The sequence below is a fragment of the Stegodyphus dumicola genome, chromosome 10 (genome assembly GCF_044657685.1).
Source record: "Stegodyphus dumicola isolate Sdum_Otavi_A_Nest chromosome 10, ASM4465768v1".
NCBI classification, from domain to species: Eukaryota; Metazoa; Arthropoda; class Arachnida; order Araneae; family Eresidae; genus Stegodyphus; species Stegodyphus dumicola.
Window position 1 is genome coordinate 98,363,742 of NC_140777.1, and position 21,876 is coordinate 98,385,617.

At 29.7% G+C, this 21,876-nt stretch overlaps 1 protein-coding gene across 1 annotated transcript in view; it reads left to right on the top strand.

Annotated features, from left to right (window-relative positions):
• The window catches only part of Cpsf160 (cleavage and polyadenylation specificity factor subunit 1), a 273,054-nt gene that overhangs the window by 222,481 nt on the left and 28,697 nt on the right, over positions 1-21,876 (top strand). Inside the window, exons 26-28 of the mRNA XM_085825305.1 lie at positions 813-1,020; positions 17,292-17,521; positions 21,293-21,361. Of these exons, the coding sequence (XP_085681431.1) occupies positions 813-1,020; positions 17,292-17,521; positions 21,293-21,361 (507 nt within the window). The remainder of the gene's footprint in view (positions 1-812; positions 1,021-17,291; positions 17,522-21,292; positions 21,362-21,876) is intronic.

Below are 21,876 nucleotides of genomic sequence, written 5' to 3' on the forward strand. Positions count from 1 at the left end.
CTTTTGTCTGAGATGAATGTCGAGAAACATAGTGAACTATGTAGGGACTTATTGCTGAGTTCAGAACAACTAAGATGTAGACTCAAGAAGTGTTAAATACTCTTTTATTCACTAAAATAAGAATAACAGTCAGCTCCTTCTCGGGCTTACAGGAAGCCTCGACTTGGACTTTAACTCAGCATAAGAAATAAGAAACTAAACTATAATTAACTAAAAAGAGATTTAGCCAAAGCTAAACACAAGTATTTAACATAATTGGCCTTTAAATTGAACTAGCCAGCGAATATCAAAAAGCACGTATAATACTCTTGAATTTATACACTCTTGAAGCGTAACACTTCAAGAGTGACTTAGCCAGAAGGCAAACGTTAACTACTAAGGACTCTTAGCACTCTCTATCAAAGTTAGTTAAACCTTCCTTAAATACTTCTTCTAACTCATTTGCATTCATCATGATTCTAAAAACTCATTCTGATAGGGAGTTATAAGTGGAAACAAGAACTGGTAGGAAAGGGCTTCGAAATTAAAATAACTGTTATAAAATTAAAATCTACCTTACTAATTCATCAACATTTTTTTTATATTTTTAAAGTAAAATGCTGTGAAAGTTCCTCTTTATGTGTTTTTAGTTCTGTTTATATTAAATTAGTTGAATACCATCTCTGTTTTGAAGGATATTTTTTCTGTTTAATGTTATCAAAGTAGCTGTAGAAAAACGTGATCACATTAAGTGTAGCCTATTGCCTACTGTATGCTTATACATAGTCTTACACATAAAACATTTAGTTTGTTCTAATTATTGTCTTTTCAAGGGGGAACTTCGAATATGTGTTCTTCCGACTCACCTCAATTACGATGCCCCATGGCCTGTTCGTAAGGTACCTCTGCGTTGCACTCCTCATTTCATCAATTACCATCCAGAAACAAAAACATATTGTATAATTACAAGTAACATGGAAACCTGCACAAGACTTGTCCGATTTAATGGAGATGAAAAAGAATTTGAAGCTATAGAAAGAAGTAAGATTTTATTTTAAATATTCTACATTAATCACACTTGGTTTAATTTACATACTCAGACTAAATATAAAATTACCTATGTTTAATATAAATAATTTTAAAGTAAAATATATAAATTGAAAAATTTTATATATGTTGATAATTACATTATTTATATTTAGTAATATAAATTTTTATTTTTACAAATATTTATATTTGCTGCTATTTGACAGGGTTCGTATGGTCCTTAAAAGTCCTTAATTTTTTAAAAAATTATTTTTAGTCCTTAAAAGTCCTTAATTTTGACCAAAATGAATAAACGGTCCTTAATTTTGCTCATTTGACATTTCTTATCATTTCTAATGATTACCATTCTATGTGTGAATTGCGATTTCTCATGAATATGGAATTAAAGTTGCATGGCTCTTAACCAATCTGTTGGCGGATTTGCGTTGCAAACGATAAAAAAAAAAAAAAAAAAAATTTTAGCTACTTGAGCGAAAGTATCGGTGTCTGATTGGCTATTCACCCTATCTTTCGAAACAGGTGTTATCCGTAAAGTTAGGCAGATTGTGACGAAAGCGTGAAGCCGGAAGTTCTTTAAGAGGCGAATGTGATGATGAAGGTGCTCGAGAAAAAAAAAGGGGGGGTATTCTGAAAATATTTGCCAAAATTAGAGCAATCCCAACCTGGAAGGCCACAACCCTTCCGACGCCAATAGGAACGAGATGCCTGGAAAGTGCATTTTCAATAAACTGTGGCTTCATCAAGCTGACTTCAAAGACTGGATATTGATGGATGACAATCCTTATAAAGCTGAATGTGGTCTTTGTTTGAAACAAATTGAAATTTCTATAATGGGAGAGTCAGCGCTGAAAATTCACATGAAAATTAAGTTTCGTTTTATCATTTCAATTTGTTTTTACACGGTTTTGCTTAGCTTAATTTCTGTGTTTGTTTCAATAAAGGCATTAATTAATTTTTTATCACCTTCTACGGAGTTTATTCTCTTTTTCACATACTATATGTATGGGATATCGGGATTATGAGTTTATTTCTGCAGAGGATCTGTTATCGATTTCATGGGAAATCTGTTGGCTCCATTTCGATTTTAGGTCGCCAAGGGCAAATTCGGTAACGTTAGCCGAGAAAAAGTGAAGTTCGGAAATACGTTTTGAAGCTTCAATAGACAATTAAGTATTTGGTTTAATCCTGTGCTGTTGATAGTAATGCATTATTTTTGCTAATGGCGATACAATTATTAGTTGGAAACAACTAACTAATTAAAGATTTTTTAGTATTTTTAAAGCTGATAACAACTAATTGAAACTAATTTTCCTAATAATTAAACTAATTTAATTGAAACTAATTAATTGAAACTTTTCGCAAAATTAACTTTCATGAATTACTAAAAATTTATCGGGTAGAAGTTTAACTGAAAATATACATTCCGTATATATATATATATATATATTTATACAGTACAAAGTCCGAGGGTAGGACTTCGGCAATCCCAGATTTGAGATTTTTCTGGATATTAGATCATTAATCTACTAAGATGGCACGTAGAAATTATAAAATTGAAAATATGAAATCGTGATTTATGAAATAATGAAGCATTTATGATTTAAAGGGTATCAAAATTTACAAAAGAAAAGAGCTTAATATTTATATGTTTACTTTATTAAACATTTCTTTCAATGTGAGTTGTTTGATTTGTTTTCTCTGCTGATACTTTAGACTAATACTATAGACATATAATTTCTTGTTGAGTTATTAAGTTCCATTGTTCAAGTCCTGTAATTGCTGTGTCGAGAATTCCGAATAACTTGTCAATCAAAATTTTTTCTTGTTCAGTAACCTCTCTGTTACTTTCTTCACTATCGGTAGCTGTATTTTCTGGATTTAGAACCATACTACAGATTTCGCCCTCCGTTAATTGATTGATGATTGAGGCATTGTCATCGCAATGAAAAACTTCTGTTTAACTTCCCTAGATTCTGCCGCCTGGTGCGGCCATGCGAGCTCTGGCGCTGGTTCTGGCTTTATGTGAATAACAAATCAGTTATTCTTAATTCAAATAGCACTAAATATAATCGTTTGTCCTATGAGTATCATTAACAAAATCTATTTTCAGCATAAGGAAAGAAATTTCTGTTAAATCTCCCCTTGTTAACATTTTAGCGCATTAAATTTAAATCTGTAATTGGATAATACTCTGTTATTTGGCATCGCTGCATGAGTCATCACTCAAGTTGTCATCCGTTGATAAACATGCGGTGATGAAAGCAAAATACAATAAATAATGATTCCTGATTTCGGCATCAAGGATATAAAATATTAGTTGGTGTAAAATTAACAAATGTTTCGGTTTGAGATTATGCCAAGCAAATACGCAGCTATGGAGTCAAGTTACTAATCACACAAATTTATGCTAAAATAATTATTTCTTCAATAATGAGATATTTTATTTAGCGCCAAACTGAGATTAAGAATCAGGATTTCCGACATGTTTTTTTATGATGAGGAAAAAAATCTAATGCGCATGCATAAAGCATACCCCTTCCCTCCAAAAAAGCCCTAAAAAATTGGTTGGTGGTGGCTTTGAGGTCCGGATGTTAGATCATTCCAGATATTGGATGTCCGGATCTCGGAATTTGTACTGTGTATATATAGTAAAAAATGTATATTTTCAGTATACATTTCTTATTTTATATATATATATATATATATATCGATACATTATATACATATATATGCGATACTTAATTTTACTAATGCCTTGCATGTAATGCCCCTTTTAGCTGCAGAACATCTTTTCCATCTCAACTGCAGAGTTTCTTCTAACAGTATCATGAATTTTGTCAAGTTAGAAGAACCATCTACTTCAGGAAAAGATGTAACTGCTAATTCAACATCAATAAGTGTAGAAAATAATAAAATAAATTCTTTTCTTTTCAAATCTGAAGTTACCAGATGCAGAAATATGGTGGGCTTTTCTGCATTTATAGGGCATGCAAAAAGTGAAATTATTTTATCCAAATTTTATGAATGTGTTGAAAAACTAGACTTGTCAAAACTCTTACAAATATCAATGGATGGTCCTGCAGTAAACTGGAAATTTTATGATTTATTGCAACAGGACTTGACAAAGGAATATAACATTCAATGCTTGACATTAGGGACATGTGGTTTACACATTCTTAACAATGCTTTCAAGCATAGGATGTCATCCACTGGCTGGGACATTCCATCATTCTTATCCTCCTTATATTGGAATTTTAAAGATTCTCCTGCAAGACGTGAAGATTTTTTAAGTATATCTGGCTTAAAAAAGCTACCTGTGAAGTTCTGCTTTTACTGATGGTTGCAAAATGTCCCAGCAGTTGAAAGAACCATTGAAATATGGGATGACTTGCTACTGTACATTAAAGAAGTTGAAATGGGGAAGTTTAAAAAAAATTCATCGAAAACCTTCTCAAATATTTTGGAGGCAACTAAAGATAAAACATTTCTTATAAAATTAAATTTTTATCTCTCTTTGTCGAAAATATTATTGCCTTTCCTTGAATATTATCAAAGTGATAAACCACTTATTCCCTTTTTTGCTGAAGATATCTTAAAACTTGTAAATGATTGCCTTCAGCACTTTAAAATTTTGAAACTAGAATATTCAAAAATAACTAAAGCAGAAAATCTTTATAAATTTAATTTTAATGATCCAAACTGTTATAATGATAAAAGTAAAGTTTATTTGGGATTCATTGCTGAGCAGTTAATGAATGATAAATGCCGCAAGAAGGACATTTCACAAGCTGAAAGTTTTGCATTGAAACAAGGTCAACAATGTGTCTTAACAATAGTACAACACTTAATGTCTAAATGTCCAATAAATTATTCTCTTATTCGAAATGCATCTTGTATAGACCCGCGACTGATGGTTAAAAGTCCAGAAAAAGCCCAGAACAAAATGAAAATAGTTCTAACGGTATTAATGCAGAATAAATGTGTTTTACAAGATGATTGGGATGAAATTCTGCTGCAGTTTGGAGAGTTTCTAGACAAAGTAGTTAAGACAAATTTACATGAATTTTCTACTTTTGATCCTCAAAATCTTTCTCTTGGCACATTTCTCACTTCTTATTTTCATGATTTTCATTATTCAAAAATATGGAAAATAGTGAAAATGATTCTTATCTTGTCACATGGACAGGCCTCTGTGGAAAGGGGCTTCTCTGTAAATAAAGCAATTGAAATTGAAAATTTAAGTGACTCATCATACATTTTTCAACGCACAGTATTTGATTACATAAAATTTTCTGGAGTTGTTCTTAATATCGAAATTAATAACAAAATGAGATTAACAGCAGCTTCTGCAAGATCTAAATATATGCAGTATTTAGAAGAACAAAAATCTTTAACTAAATCTGAAAATTCAAAGAGGAGAAGAAATAGCATTGAGGAAGAAATTGATTATATGAAGCAGAAGAAAAAATTTCTTCAAAGGGACATTAAAGATATTAATGAAGAAGTAGATGCTTTAGCAGATGAAGCTGAGACCAGCATGAACATTGATTTGTTTATCAAAGCAAATGAACTTAGAAGAATGGTTAAAGAAAAGGAAATAGACATAAATAAATTAGATGTTAAAATAGCTGAAAAGATTTCAGATTTAAAAAAAGCACAAATGTTTTGTATCTTTTATTGTACAGTTTATTATTCTAGTATCTTTCAAAAAACCAAGGAAATAAATTGTATGTTTACAAATCAGTTATTTTAATCTGCAAAATATTCTTACATTGTGATTATAATAGTAGTTGACTGTGTTTAAATAAATATCAAAAAGTTAATAATAATCATGTAAATCTCTAAAATAGTGAGTGTTATTAGTGTAAAATACACTTATACATGTTTTTAAAGAAATTATGTTCCTAATTTAATGTTATCTACTTCATAACTTGTAGGGAGTTAGTTTAATTTTCAAAATTGTTTTATGGTAAGTATTAAAGTGAATTTAATAATAGTGCATAATACACACTTCTGTTAGTTTCTTAAAGTGAAATTACGAGCATGAAGTCGGTTTATATAGATAATTGCTTTTTTTTTTTTTTTTTTTTTTTTTTTTTTTTTTTCTGATAGGTCCTTAATTTTTTCTTTGATGGTCCTTAAAAGTCCTTAATTTTCATGTAAGGAAATGTGTACGAAACCTGTTTGAGCAGCCAGCTACCTAAAATGGTTATTATAAAAAAGTATATTATATATATATATATATTAAAGGTTATATTTAAAGGTTTTTAATGAATCCAACTAAAGTAATTTTATGAGTTTAGCTAGTAATTAGTAATAATCGAAATGAATCTCCATTTTTGTTCTTAAATCGCTTAGTTTGATTCATCAGAAGAATTTTGAAATAACTGACATAACAAGCAGATAATATCAGAAGAAATTTCCAAGAAAAATCATCTGCTTTCAGAATCTACTTAATAACAAAAGAAATAGGGGGAAGAGGTCAAATATCTCACAATTAGCTTAATGACAACAGATCAATACGTAGAAGATAAAAATATTTGAATTCAGGCAGTGGTAACATGTTTCTTTTTTAAATCACTGAGTTTGTTGATAAAATTTGGAAGACAAATTTATTGTGTTTTGCTAAGTGGTAACACTTCTTTTATGTTGCTGAGTTTTCTGATTAAATTTCAATCATAAATATCGTACTGTCTGCAGAGTGGCAACACAAAGTTTTAAATTGCTGAGATATTAATCAAAAAATCTTTAAATTTTCCCTAAGTATGAAATAGGTCAAAAACAAATTCAAAATTAGGTCGTTGAAACACATGTTTATCAAACTATCAAAATTGGTTGGAGGACTATCAAAACTGGTTACTTTTCAAGAAATAGCATTTGTTTAAATATCTAAAATCATAATATGTTTATCTTATAACCTCTATGCAGTCATTTAATAAGTCGACTGAATTTGTTTATAACAAAATTAGTGCTAATAAATTTATATTTAATGTTGCATGATCTTATGTTAAAAACAAAACTGAATTTATTTTCTATTAGGATTTACTTTGTAAGGCCAGTAGCTAATATATTATCATCACTGTCATCATTATAATCATAGTTATCTTGTTGTCATATCATCATCTTGTTAATCCTTACTTAACTGGTATAGTTAAGTTTTTAATAATTCCTTTTGTAAATGCTTAACAACATTTTTTCCTCTTTTACATTTAAACACCATAGTTCTGAGGTTCTTGAACTTTTTAAATTTTTTACCACATGAATAAGAATGAAGATTTTAATTACCATCACGTACCAAAAGGGGTGTCATTTTACATTCATTTAAATCTTTTAAGTAAAAATTGTACATCAAGAAATAATTTAATGTACCATTAATGATGCATGTACCATATTTACAGAAACCCTGAAACAGTCTTATACAAAGGAGGAAAAGATTATTTATATTGAAGTTATTTGGATTACAAGCTGAAGAATATATCAGTTCTTTCCATAAGAAATGTGATTTCTCCAGACAGGACTTACTAAAAAGAATTCTAACATGCTTAAATAAATTATTTTTCATTGATATATAAATACCACTTAGCAGAGATAGCTTCAGTATGATAAGTTCTGGCTTGCAAGCACATGGATATTAATTTGTTGCTTTACTAGCCTGACATGAAATGGCAGTCACAAAACAGCACATCGAACATATCATGATTTTCGAGTTAAAAAGGCAGCAGAGCAGCAAATGCTGTCAAAAATGTGGAGGAAGAATATGATAAAGATGTTTTGAATACTGACAAGTGCTATTAAATTTTGACAAAGTGACTTTAGCTTGAATGATGCCAGCCGCTATAGGTGCTCCATCTTTTTTATAACTAGCTGCTTGTCTGGATAACTAACTGAAAAGGTTACTGTAAAAAAGAAAATTTTTAATGGATCCAACTAATGTCATTTCACAAGTCAAGATTGTAATTAATAATAATTAAAATGAATTTGCATTTATTACTTTTAAATCATTTAGTTTGTTAATTAATAATGCAATACATTTAAAATAAAAATTAATTATTATCTTACACTTTGCCAAATAATAACACACTGCAGAATAGAAGTTAAAAATATTTTAATTTGGGCAGCGACAACACATTTATTTTAAGTCACCAATTTTATTAAATTCGAAAGACAAATATACTACATTTTGTAATTACATACACTTCTTTACTCTTGTTGAATTTTCTAATTAAATTTGAACCATAAATATCTTGTACTTTTTTAAGTGGCATCCACACAAAGCTTTCAGATCGCTTAGTTTTTCATCAAAAGTTCCTTAAATTCACAAGAATACCAAATAAATAAATTTAAAAAAAAAAAAATCAAAATTCAGGCCTAGAGGTACACATGTTTGGAAGGAGCACAACATGTGTTCAAATTTTGGTTGCCTTAGGTGCCGCTATTTTTCCACAATGTGGTAAAAGTTGCAAGACAGATATATTATGTTTTAACAAGTGGCAGCACATATATTTTATATTGCCAAGTTTTCTGATTAAATTTGAAAAACAAAATAGCTTACACTTCGTGAAGTGGAAACATAAAACCTTAAAATTGCTGAGTTTTTTAATCAAAAGTTGCTTTTGCACAAAATATGAAATAAAACAAAAAGAATTTAAATTAAAATGCAGTTGTTCGGGTGGAAGAAAGACTACATGTGTTCAAAATTTGGTGGATCTGAGATGCTGTCATTTTTCCATAATGCAAAGAACATATAAAGAGAAAGCATACATACGTACATGCAGATTCTTCATTAATAGTAGGCGCCCACCAGCGGCCGAGCAGTAAAGACGCTGAACACTGGTAGTTCGGTCCGAGGTTCGAATCCCGCGAACGGGCTGGCTGCATGGGCGTTTTCGTGGTTTTCCCCATGTGTAACGTGTATACGAGCCAGTTTCCCTTAGAAAGTCCTCCACGAAAGGCATCCCTCCCCTTAGGCAGATAGCCCTAGTGTGCTTTGCCATAATTAAATACACACACCATCATTAATAGTAGGGATGATTTGTTCAAAGCTGCGATGAAAGAAATTGAATCACGACTATTGAAGAGTTAGCAGATAGGTAAAGACTTTGGAATTGTGGCTAAGCTTGGCAGATGAGTTCCATCTAAATATACTGATGCTAATTCAAGAGAACATATGAACACTTACACTGGTATTCATTTGTGTAAAAAATTCCTTTCCCCCCTTTTTCCCCTATCTAGTGACTGGTGTTAAGTTTGCAAAATTTCATTTGTAAAGTTGTAAATGAACCGATACTTGAATTTGAGTCCATCAACCCTACTAGACAACTAGTGAGTTAACTAGACCATATCTGAAATAATACAAGGAGACTTGCAAAGGTTTAAATAATCTTTTTATTAAACTGAACATTTAACAGAAAGGCACAATTTGTGCTACAAATAAGCAACTACTTACGGCGACGTAAATTAAGCAGTGATAAGTACTTAAATTTCAACATTAATAAAAGAAGTCTAAGATTGCACAGTCAAATAAATAAGCTATAATCTGGCTCAACTAACTTACCAGCATGTAAGTTTAAAGCAATTGGCTGTGAGAGAATGCAAAAGCCAAGATAATTACATTCAGATATAGCTAGCAAAATCTAATAGCATGTTGGAAACTTTGTCTGAAATACAAAACTCTCAGCTTAAACAGTCTACAAGCTAATATGCATTCTGATGAGAATATGGAAATACAAAACTCTCAGCTTAAACAGTCTACGAGCTAATATGCATTCTGATGAGAATATGGAAAGAAATTAAAGTAACGATAAAAAATCATAATAACTGGTTAATTGACACCATTCACATTGATAGGAAAGAATACTATTACCATGAGACATTTGAAAGAAACCTTTGGAACTTTTTCCCCAAAAGCTGGCTGATTTCTTTAGAAATGTCACAAAAATTCTGTAACAGTATTGAAAGGATGTTATTGATTCAGATGTGGAATATATAGTTGATTAAACTTGTATCTTATTCATTTTTTATTTCTTCAAAACAAACTGGAATTATATGTGGCCAAATGCATGGCCAGAAAATAATCAACAGGCCAGAGCTTCTTTTTCTTCTTCTTCTTCTTCTTCTTTTTTTTTTTTTTTTTTTTTAATCGACAAAAAAAAATTACAGTTTTGCTTTGCTTACCAAATATTTATCAGAACATACACAAAACATCATAATAATAATGCAAGGGAAATATTTACATTTATTTTCTACCTGAAATCTAAAGTTTGATTATTTCAAATAATTTCAAATAATCATTAATCATTAAATAAGTTACTTTAGTTTAAACTAAAAATAAACAAATTATGAAAATTTTCTGAATTTTAGAGCAAACTTTCCAGGTGGGCCAAAACTTGAGGGTAAATAATGACAACCTGCTCTCTTTATGTTATTTATTAGATTTTTCTTCAACATATAAATTAAAATACATATGTGAATAACTATAAAATTTATGTAAATAGTATAAAACGTTTTGTTCATATAATGTCTGTACACTGGAGAAAAACTACTTGAAATTATCTTCATGGTGGGTTTTAGATGCTCATTGATCATTTGGGCTCTTTCTTAACTAATTTCAACTTTGAAAAAAAAAATCGTTCTCATATAAATGTATTCCCAAACAAAGTGATTATTTTTAGTGCCAAACATTCATAACTGAGCATACTACTTTTTTTGACAATTATGAGTAAAAATTAATCAAATTTATATTATCAAATCTTTGAATTAGATTTAAATTACATTGTAAATTAATTAGCTCAATTTATAGATTTTCTTATTCAATGTTTAAGTTCATTTTTAATAGTAATGAAAATAACTTAAATTCAGACTTTAAATAATTAAAATTTTGAATTATTTGCAACATCCCAAGTAGCACACACACGACGTTGCAAAGTGATCGTGGTAACTTTTGACTTTTAACGGCATCTTTACAACGTTGCGAAGACACAAAATATTTGCCATTGCATCTTGGCAATTTGTCGACGTCGCTGAAACGTCATGATATGACCGCTTTTAGACGTGGCCGTTTTTAGCATTTTTTTTAGTTCATCAGCGTTACTTTTAGAGTGAAAACAGACTAAATCTGCCCTTTCAAGAATCTGAAGTCCTCATAAGATTTACTTTACAATGTTTCATTACTTTATTTCATCTAAATATATTAATCTAAGGTAGATTCATCTAATGAAATGTAAATTTAATATAAATAATTTTGATTTATTAAATTTAATTAGTACTAAAAATATATGCTAAATTATTGTTTAAAATTTTGTTAAAATAATCAATACAAAAAAACATTTTTTAGAAATATTATAGCATAATATTTTAAAATGTAACTAATCTATAAAGTAAGTTAATTAAGTTATGCATTTTATATACTAAAAATCATATTTCCGAAATCAATGCAAATCACGTGTTAGCAACTATTTCACTACTGAAATATGACTTTATTTCTTATTATGAATTCACGGCTGTCCAATATATATGGCGGAAGGAGAAACAGACCTGTACATTCTTTACTGGATGCTTATACAGTGGCTCCCAAAAGTGTTCGTACACATATGAGTTTCGTTGAAATAGGGCTCTATCTGTTAATTAAAAGTAAACTTTCTGAATGAGATTTTAAGGATAAGATCTATAATCTATTTGTAACAAAATTGCACGAAATATTTTTAAAATATAGTGAAACTTTATTTTTAAGAAATTAATAATCAAAAAATGACAAACATTTTATCTCACAATAGTCTTCGTACACTGAAAAATTTTTGGATAAAATCAAAATTAGAATTACCATTTGCCATTTTTTTATATTTTTGCATTGTGGTGGCATTTAAAAATCGTTTGCTTTAATTTTGTATTGTTTACTTCATAATATTCTATTTATTATTGAAAAATGGGTCACAGTTGTAAAGAAATTACAAACAGCATTCGAAAATTGATAATTTTTCACCATAGAAGTGATAAATCAATTCGAAATATCTCTAAATTAGTTAATTTATGACATTCTACAGTGCAGTATGTGATAAAACGCTTTAAAGAAGAAAATCAGATTGAAAACTAGGTAAGAAAAGGTCGACCGAGAAAGTTAACTAAACGTAATGAGAGATTTATTATTAGAAAATTTGTGAAAAACCCACATTTGAGTGCTGTAAAAGTTTCTGCAGAATTTAATGCAACGTTTTCTACTTCAATTTCACCTGAAACTGTTCAACGAGTTCTCAGAGAAGCTGGATTACATGGGGGTTCTGCCCATAAAACATTTTTAGTTAGTGAGAATACTGGAATAATGTCCTATTTGCTGATGAAAGCAAATTTAACATTTTGGGTTCCGATGGTCGAAGAACTGTATGGAGAAGGAAAAATGAGGAACTTCATTCTAAGAACTTAGTTGGAACAGTTAAGCATGGTGGTGGAGGTGTTCTTGTGCGGGGGGGGGGGGGGGCATGGCACATCAGAACTAGGTAATTTGGTATTTATTGATAGCATAATGAATCATTCTCTTTATTTAAATATTTTCAGAGATGCTTGAAAGTTATCAACCCAAAATTTGGGTATTGGAAACAACTTTATTTTTAATCATGATAACGATCCTGAGCATACGGCTCTCAACGTTCGCCTGTGGTATCTCTATAATTGTCCACAGATTTTGAAAACACCAGATTTAAACCCCATAGAACACATTTGCAAAGAACTGGAGGTTAGAGTATGAAAACACGACATCAAAACGAAAAGCGAACTAAATACAGTCATGATGGAAGAATGGATGAACATTGATACAGAAATTACAAAATCTAGTAAAATCTATTCCCAGACATTTAAAAGCTGTTGTGGATGCTAAAAGATATCCTACTAAATATTAATTTAACGAAAAATGATTATTAACGAAAAATATTTACTAATATGTCAAGATATTTTTAAGTGTACGAAGACTTTTGTGAGATAAAATGTTTGTCATTTTTTGATTATTAATTTCTTAAAAATAAAGTTTCACTGTATTTTAAACATATTTCTTGCAATTTTGTTATGAATAGATTACAGATCTTATTATTAAAATCTCATTCAGAAAGTTCACTTTTAATTAATGTATAGAGCCATATTTCAATGAAAATCATAAGTGTATGAACGCTTTTGGGAGCCACTGTATAACGAATATCTCGAGATTTGTGCGTTTTGGCTAGCTGCCAAATTCAAACAACTGCGCAATTAATTCAGATTATAGCAGTTTTTTCAAGTCATTGGGTAAAGATGCCATCTGTAAGGTATTTGAAAAGACTTACTTCATGTTTGAAATTGAATCAAGCAATGGCTGATATAAATAATATTGCTTATATTAAAAGTAAATGTAATGCACTGTGAATCTTCTCATTGTTCTGTATCTATTTGCTTCAACTGCCTTCATCGAGTGAAATTATTGTCAGAATGCTGAATTTGTGCTTATTTTGTGTGTGAATCTAGTGTTCGTGAAATAGTGTCTCTGAGGTCTATAGTGGTCTGTGGAATATATTGTTCGTGAAATAGTATCTCTGTCGTTGATACCTTTGATACCTGTGGTTTCAGCAGTGCAATATTTGGATAAACTTACTTTTAGCTTTGTGCTTCAGTTATAACGTTATGAGTGCTATATCACATATCATTTATATTAATCGATTATTGTGTTCATATTAAAAAGTTGGCTTTCAGAATTAATTCATATAAAACCAAAAATAACATACAACGGTAAGCCACTTTGTCTGGTTTTGCTTAAAATGCAATCAATACAGAAGCAACAACAATTCAAACTGTTATGGTATGTTTATTATTTTCAAAGTACAAAGAAATTATTGGACTGGTACCAGTACTTAATATGACTGCTGAAGATGAACTAGATATATGTATGTAAGCATTTAATTAATTATTAAAATTAATAATAATGCACATTCTATAGTATATTGTCTTTTGTACAGTATGCAGAAAAGGTTAATGATTTTAAACAGTGTATGAAATGGATGATCGAAAAACTAGTGTTAAGGAAACATTAGCATTTCTATGAAATATTGTAATCTATAATTATGTGATATTTAATTTTGTAATATTAAAAAACACTAAATATTTTTTATTGATTGCAAATTGCAGTTTTATTACTTTTCATTTGGTATCTATTCTTCCAAACACTGTCTAATTCACGTTTTTTTAATATTGCCGTTATGTATGTTTATTAGATTATCTCAATAAATTAATGTTGAAAATCAGGTTTTATTTTTTATTAAATTTAAGTATATTTTATTTTCTTCGCTTACTTTTTATGTGCTTGTGATAACAAAGAAATTCATAATAAATAGAAACAAAAAGTTTCATCATGTGCTATTTAATGAAGAGCTTACTTTAATGTACTTAGCTTACTATCATATACTATATTATTTCAATTATTTCTGTACTGTAACAAAAAGGAAAGTTATTGATTATAAAAAGTGCATGAAATAATCTTTGTAATATACCACTATTCTAAAATAAGTAAATACATTAACATATGATCGAAAGAAATTGTGTTAAGAATCATCAGCAATACTAGTAAAGATTGCAACTTTTAATGCTTACTATTTAAAAAACACTTTATTATTATTATTATTATTATTATTATTATTATTATTATTATTATTATTAATTGGAAATTTTAGTTCTGTTACCTTCCTTCTGCTATTTATACTTTCAAACACTACTAGTTCATGTTTTTTCTTAAATAGTGCTGTCATGTATGTTGTTTGTTAGGTTATTATTTCATTTTAGATCTGAATATGGGAAGTTATTAGATTTAGGTATATTTTTGATCACATTTATTAACTACTTTATACTGTCTTTCATTTGCATATCTTGGAGATAAAGAAGTTGTTGGTTATATTTTTTACTGTGAAACGCAAATAAATTTATTTATACTTGTGTTCAGGTAAAATACTCATTATGTTACCTTAAGAACCACTTCCTGATTTATCATGACAGGGGCAATTTTCAATATCTCTGAGATTTAACAGAAATAAAAGTGATAATGATGTTATCAGAAACGCTCTTTTTTTTTACCCACATATATATCTTTACTTTTATTTATGTCTAATTGAGTTTTATTTACTTAAAACCTACTATTAATGTTATATATTTATAATAACCACTTTCGTAATTATCACAATTACTCTCACTTAAGGAAGAAAAAGGATGAAATCTTGAATAATCGTAACTTAAGTTATTTAAAAAATATAGTCTAAAGAGGAATTTAAAAACTTTAAAGTACTGAAAATAATTAAGGCTATTATTAATTATGCATATTTAGTCTAAAGAGAAAAAATTGTATTATCTTCTGGTTTTAAGGAAATGATAAAATATTTAAACTTTAGAAAAATACAAAGAATACAAAAATTTTAAAAAGTAGAAAAATATATTAATTATTAAGCTTATCTTTCTGCATAAATCAATATGTTACACAAGGACATAATAACGACATTTTTATAACTGTTGCAAAAAGGTGGAATTTTCCGAACATTTAGGCGTCTTTAAAACGTCCTGATACAATGCTTTTACAACCAAAATATCACCTGCGAAAGACGCAATAACGAAGTATATGCAACAAAAACCTCATCTGCAAAGATGCAATAAAGACGTCTTTGCAACAGTTGTAAAACAGTGGATGTTCCCGGACATCTGGGCATCTTAAAGACGACATATTGCAACAACATCCACGACGAATTTGCAATGTCATTGCGATGTTGCTGTGCTACTTGGAACTATATTTGTAACAAATACATAATTGAAATGCATTTATGGGCCGTATAAAATTACTTTGGGATCCACTAGTTTGAGACCAACTTACAGGATTACCTGATATGAAATGCATTAGTTGATTTTAAAGCAGAACTATGATAAAAATGTAAGTTTTTTTACTTTTAATTTGAAAAGTAAAACGTTACATAAGTGATGCATGGTAGGAAGAAAAATAGGATAACTAAAATTAGTGAATTATTGAGAATATGTTCAAGTAAAAATAAATGCTGAAGGGATTTCAAAATTAAAAGTAACTAGTTCAAGGAAGAAAATCAATTTAACAGTATGGTATTGAAGTCTTTGTATCTTTGACTAATAGCTGCCAAAAGGAAAAATTAAATATTAATCAGTGAAAAATCTAGCTATCAATGTACTAAAAAGATATTTTACTTGATCTTGGGGAGAAAAATTTAAAGGCTTTACATGTTAAAAAAGCAAAGGTGAATTGCCTTTCTGATTCTGGAAAAGTTGTAGAGGCACTTGATAAAGTCTGTCTGAAGTTAAAGGAGTTTTAATGCCTAAAAATTTATATTATCAGAATGAAGCAACAAAAATATTGGCAGTTTAGAGCATTTAGTTTATGAACAAAGCAATAAAGCAAATTACCATCGTAATTAAAAATAAAGAGCTTTATAAAGTTTAGGGCATATTCTTGTATTTTTATTGATTCTTTGTCATTTTGTTCAAATTTATGTAATAAATTGTGCTGTTGGCCTTCAGGTTTCTTTACATATGGGCTCAACTTGTGCATGAGCTGATTCAAATTCGTAAAAATATTATTTTGCATCCTTAATGCAAATTCACTGAACATTTTGTATTTTACTGCATTTTTTATATTTTAGTATTTATCTATTAGTTAGTTGCAAATGATTAATGCCCTGATGTCTGCAGATATTGAGGAAAGAACCATATATAAAACACTAACAATGTCGAAAACAGTTTCAAATTTCTAATTGCAGTGTAGTTGACTCAAATAATTATAAGTCTGTGATACATTGTTAGAAAAACATCCCTCCCTCAAAAATAAGTAAATAACTAAGAAAATTAATGTAAGTTTAATTACTGAAGTGCGGAACAGAAACTTATTTACAAAGCACAATATCTAAGCTATGTAAGCTCTACAGTACATGATATTCAGTATATACAAGGAAACTGATAAAGTTTTCCTTCTTTTAGTACCTAGTCATTCATGTGGAGCATCTATAATATATTCAGATTCTTGGAAATCTGTGAAAGGGAATTAGAGTGAAAATCAGCACTTCAGAGTAATTATAATTGTATAGATCCAAAAACTGCCTATGTGCAAAGTATGGTGCCTTATTTGGGCAGTTAATCCCATTCCTTTTTGCTAAGCATCACAAAATCATTTTGCAGTGGATAACAGAAAAGTACATTTTTTATGTTCACTTTGAAAATTATATATAAATTTGTAATGTTTTCTTTTGTAACAGCTGATGAGCGTTACATCTATCCTATGGTCGAAAAATTCACCATGCAGCTGTTTTCACCCGTCAGCTGGGAGATGATACCAAACACTTTAATGGAGTTGGAAGAATGGGAGCATGTAACATGTGTAAAAAATGTGATGCTTATGTCTGAAGGAACTCGCAGTGGCTTAAAAGGTTATTTAGCAGTGGGAACAAGCTACACATATGGTGAAGATGTAACAAGTAGAGGCCGGGTATGTATTGCTCATTTCTCCATTTTATATGCCATGCTTAGAAAAGCTAGTCACAATCAGTAGATAGAAATGTGGATTAATTAACCGAAATTCATTTACAAACATCTGCAACAGTAATAATTGTATTTAACTACATTTGTACACGCATCCATGATGTGTGTATGTTGATCAACTGAAACCCATCTGCAGACAACATCTATAAGAGTAACGATGCAACTTTTGTACAGGCAGCCCTGATGATTGTGTGTTGATCATCTGAAATTCATTTGTAAACAATATCTGCAGCAGTAATAATTGTATGGAACTACACTCATACAGACATCCATTGATAAGTGTATGTCAACATTTGTTATTCAGAAGGCATTGTAGACTTTCAGACATGTCCCATTGTGTGTGACCAGTCTACAAATGTCACCCATGTAAGATTCTGAAGATTGGCTATTGAGCCCTGATGCATTGTAGCCTTTACTTCAATATCTGAATGAAACGTCTGGCACTCCAATTTTTATTCTTGCACTAACTTCCTGGAAACAGTCCCATAACTGAATTTGAATTGATGTGCTATGGACTAAATGATGTGGTTTCCGTTTATACGAGTAGCCTCATTCACCTTTGCACAGTAACCTCTGTGGCAAGAATGTTGGTTTTAATAATCACTTGTTTATTCTCATCTTTTCCTAGCATTCTTGCTCAATCCACCACTGCTGTTTTTGAAAGGAATGCATCACAAAGCACTTCAGCTCATTGGCCTTCTCCAACACTGAGTATTTGTATGATAGCACATTTATCTTGTTTGGATGAGTTATGCATGTAGAACTCCATTTTTCAATAACTATTCCTGTGCAAAGACAAGAATCTTTGCCACATGATTTATACTGTATATGAACAAGAACATGTGCCATATCATACCACTACAACTGCACATTCCTTTCATCCAGCACACTACATTGCATTAATGGTCAAGGAATGGAGTTTGTGTTTAATCATGCTTAATATCTTAGATCATATACAGTGAAACCGGTACTTTTCCATTTTGCCGGTGCAGGCGATAAAGTCGCCAATAATGGTACAAATGATGCCAAATGGGGTATCCTTGCTGGTAACCTTTTACACCACATTTTCAAAACAAGTTGCAGCCATTTCTTATCAGATTGATATATTCTTTCAATACTGGTACACAGTTACATAGAATTTTTACCAGATAGTTCAATTTTATGCATTAAGGCCACTTGTGATACTTAAGTTAATTAAGATATCATCACACTGCTCACCCGAAGGCGAAAATTTAGAAAAGGCAAAGTCAAGAGTTAAATTCATCAATTCTAATGAGAATGCACTAGTGAAATAAAGCACTGCGGTTTTACATAAGCTATTCGTACAAATTGAAGTAATTCTTGCATTTAAATTTGTATTCCAGATTAAGATTTAACTTGAAATTAATGTAGATAATTACTGAGAGAATTGGACTTTTGTAGCGTAGTTTACGTGAGGTGAGATCACTTGGCATCATGTCATACGAACCGGCGAATCAGGATGCTGAACTATGAAAGCATAATAAATTCTTGAACTAATGTTATTTTACAAATTTATTGGCTCTTTACAAAATTCTAAATGATATTAAAATGTTATATTTAATATTTGCCTTCAAAATTAAAAATTCCTAGAACTAACACTTGTTAAAATTTTTTATGTGTATACTATATGTTGTCGGCAATAAAGTCTTCTTGGTGAGATTCGCGCTGGTGAAATGGAAAAGTACCGTGAAACCTTCCTAAAATGACCCCTTATAGTTGTTGATGCTTTTTTTTTTTTTTTTTTTTTTTTTTTTTTGTTAAAGTGGTTAGCTCTAAGAAGTGATGCTTATATTCTGAGAAGATTGCTCACTTTCTAAAGTGTTCACTGTGGAAAGTTCACTTTACGTACTTGAAGATAAGTACTGAATGTTAATTTATTGTGAGTTTCTGGGAGTTTTGTTAAAGTATATATAATTATATATTTGTATTTACGTAATTTTTGTTTCAAAATTTGATTATTAAAAAAATCAGGTCAGAATGAGAAATACTGTTTGATTTTTGAATGCTTTTATGACTCATTCCTGAGTTTAACCACAAAAATGTATTTTTTTAAAAATCTTTCTCCCTTTTTATTTCAATGACCATATTAATTTGAATTTAAACCCCTGCTCAATTAACTCTTTCACATCGAAGTCGCCCAAATCGTCCAATCATTCAGACATTGGCAGGTCACCCAAACGCCTAAATCAATTCCTACGTAGTGCTTTCCTCCACCACCTTAGTTCATTGCTCATTGCTTTCAGGAACTGTTAAATGACATGCCAATCATTCTTTTGAAGTGACTTAAAGTGGTTCTGTTATTTTAATGCACCTTCTTTTTCCTTTGTTTACTGTCAATGCTTAGCTATTGATGCCCGAAATTGCAATCCTGTCCCAAGGTGAAACTTTACACAAGAAAGAAGTTGGTGCTTTACTTAAGTAGGTTATTGTTGGCGCTGTAGTATTCTACTTGTCATGGGGGAAGGAAAACCATTCCAAAAGAAATTTGTATACACAGGCATTTTTGATGTTTGAAGAAAAAAGATTTGGTCCTCTCTCAATGCAAAAGAGTTAAAAGGAGAAAATTAGGAAAATAAAAATTATTTTACAATAGGTATTGAAAAACAAGATATACTTTTATTTATTAAAATGGGCTCTAATATGAATATAAAAAGATACCAATTTATTGAGGCGAGTTTTTTTCAGATATACTGTCACTTCATATTTTCAGATTCACTCTCACTTTTCAGATATAATCTCACTTCAGGCATTTTTCACATTCAAAAACCTGAATTCTCATCTTAACTATTGCACCAGAGCACACCATTTTCTGTGCCATTTAAAGAAAGATGTTTAGATAATTTCTTTAAAGTGTAAATGGAGTAGGAGATCAATAGAGACAAAATTTTTAAATATTTGCTTTGAATTGAAGTAATACTCTAATTTTAAATCTTAAAAATATGAATAAAAAGGTGAAAAGAACAATTAAATCTAAAGCAATATAATATTAAGAGTCCCTTTTATATTTAAATATTGGTAGCAAATTTTTTTTCATGTTCTCCAATAGTAGATTTGATTTGATGTTTTTTAAATTACTTGAATCATTTACATCAATTCTAGCAGAAAAAGACACATAATGTATATATGTGTCTATATTATTTACAAAAATGAGAAGTAACTATAAACTTATGTTAAAATAAAATTTCAAATCTGAAATATTTGTGCTTTAAAAAGTCAAAGTTTTTATGAATATATATTTTTCAGTCATTAATTTTTCCTGTGATTTACAGCTTTAAATCAAGTGATAAATTTCAGTTTAAGATTAATTCTCTTTTTTAGGTATTATCTCACAGTTTAAAACCTTTTCTGTTAGTTTGCAGTCTTATTTATTAATTAGAACTAAATTGTTTAGCTCTTAAAATTTAATAGTATTATGTGATGCAAATGATACATTTATGCCATTTATCACAAACACCTAGATTTTGATGATGCATTAGATATGAAATTTCTTTCCTGATTTCTGTAGTATATGTTGTGTATTTTGTACTTAATAACTGCAAATATTTTTATGGAGTTTTGTATGCAAAATTGATTAAAAAATTGAATGATAGATTTATTTTAATACAGGTATACTTATTTATATTTGATAAAAATTTGTATAGTCTCTTTTTCTTATGTGTAGTTTCTAATATGTCATAAAACATTATTTTGATTTTAGATTTTGATCTTGGATATAATTGATGTTGTTCCTGAACCAGGCCAGCCACTAACGAAAAATAAGATCAAGGTAGATTTCTTTTATTGTTAATTATAGAATTATGTTATATGCTTCCATCTTATTAATGCAGTAAAATAACTGTATGTAATTGCAGATGCTTTTGCTCTTTTATGAAAGTGGTTGTCTTAGGACGATGATGTTTAATGTCAGTGTTTATGTTCTCGGAAATACTAGTCACCATATGTGCCAACCATCCAGTTTTCAATTGTTATGCCTGTTAAGAAGATTTACATCATATTTTTCCAGACTCTGTCTTATTCCTAAATTTTCTTATGAATTTTACACAGCTTGGCATATTTCTTTATTTGTATCCAGAAATGCAATTTCCAGGATCAGAATTTGCTTGATTTTTCTCTAAAGGACAGTAAAAGCTCGACATTCAACTAACTGGAATATTTTAGAAATTTAGAAAATTCTTCCCCAGAAAAATTTAGTAAATGTAGATTAGATGGATTAGATTTTTAATGCTATTACAGAGTTTGTAATACCATTAATTGTTGCCAAACACTGTCGTTTAATGCCAT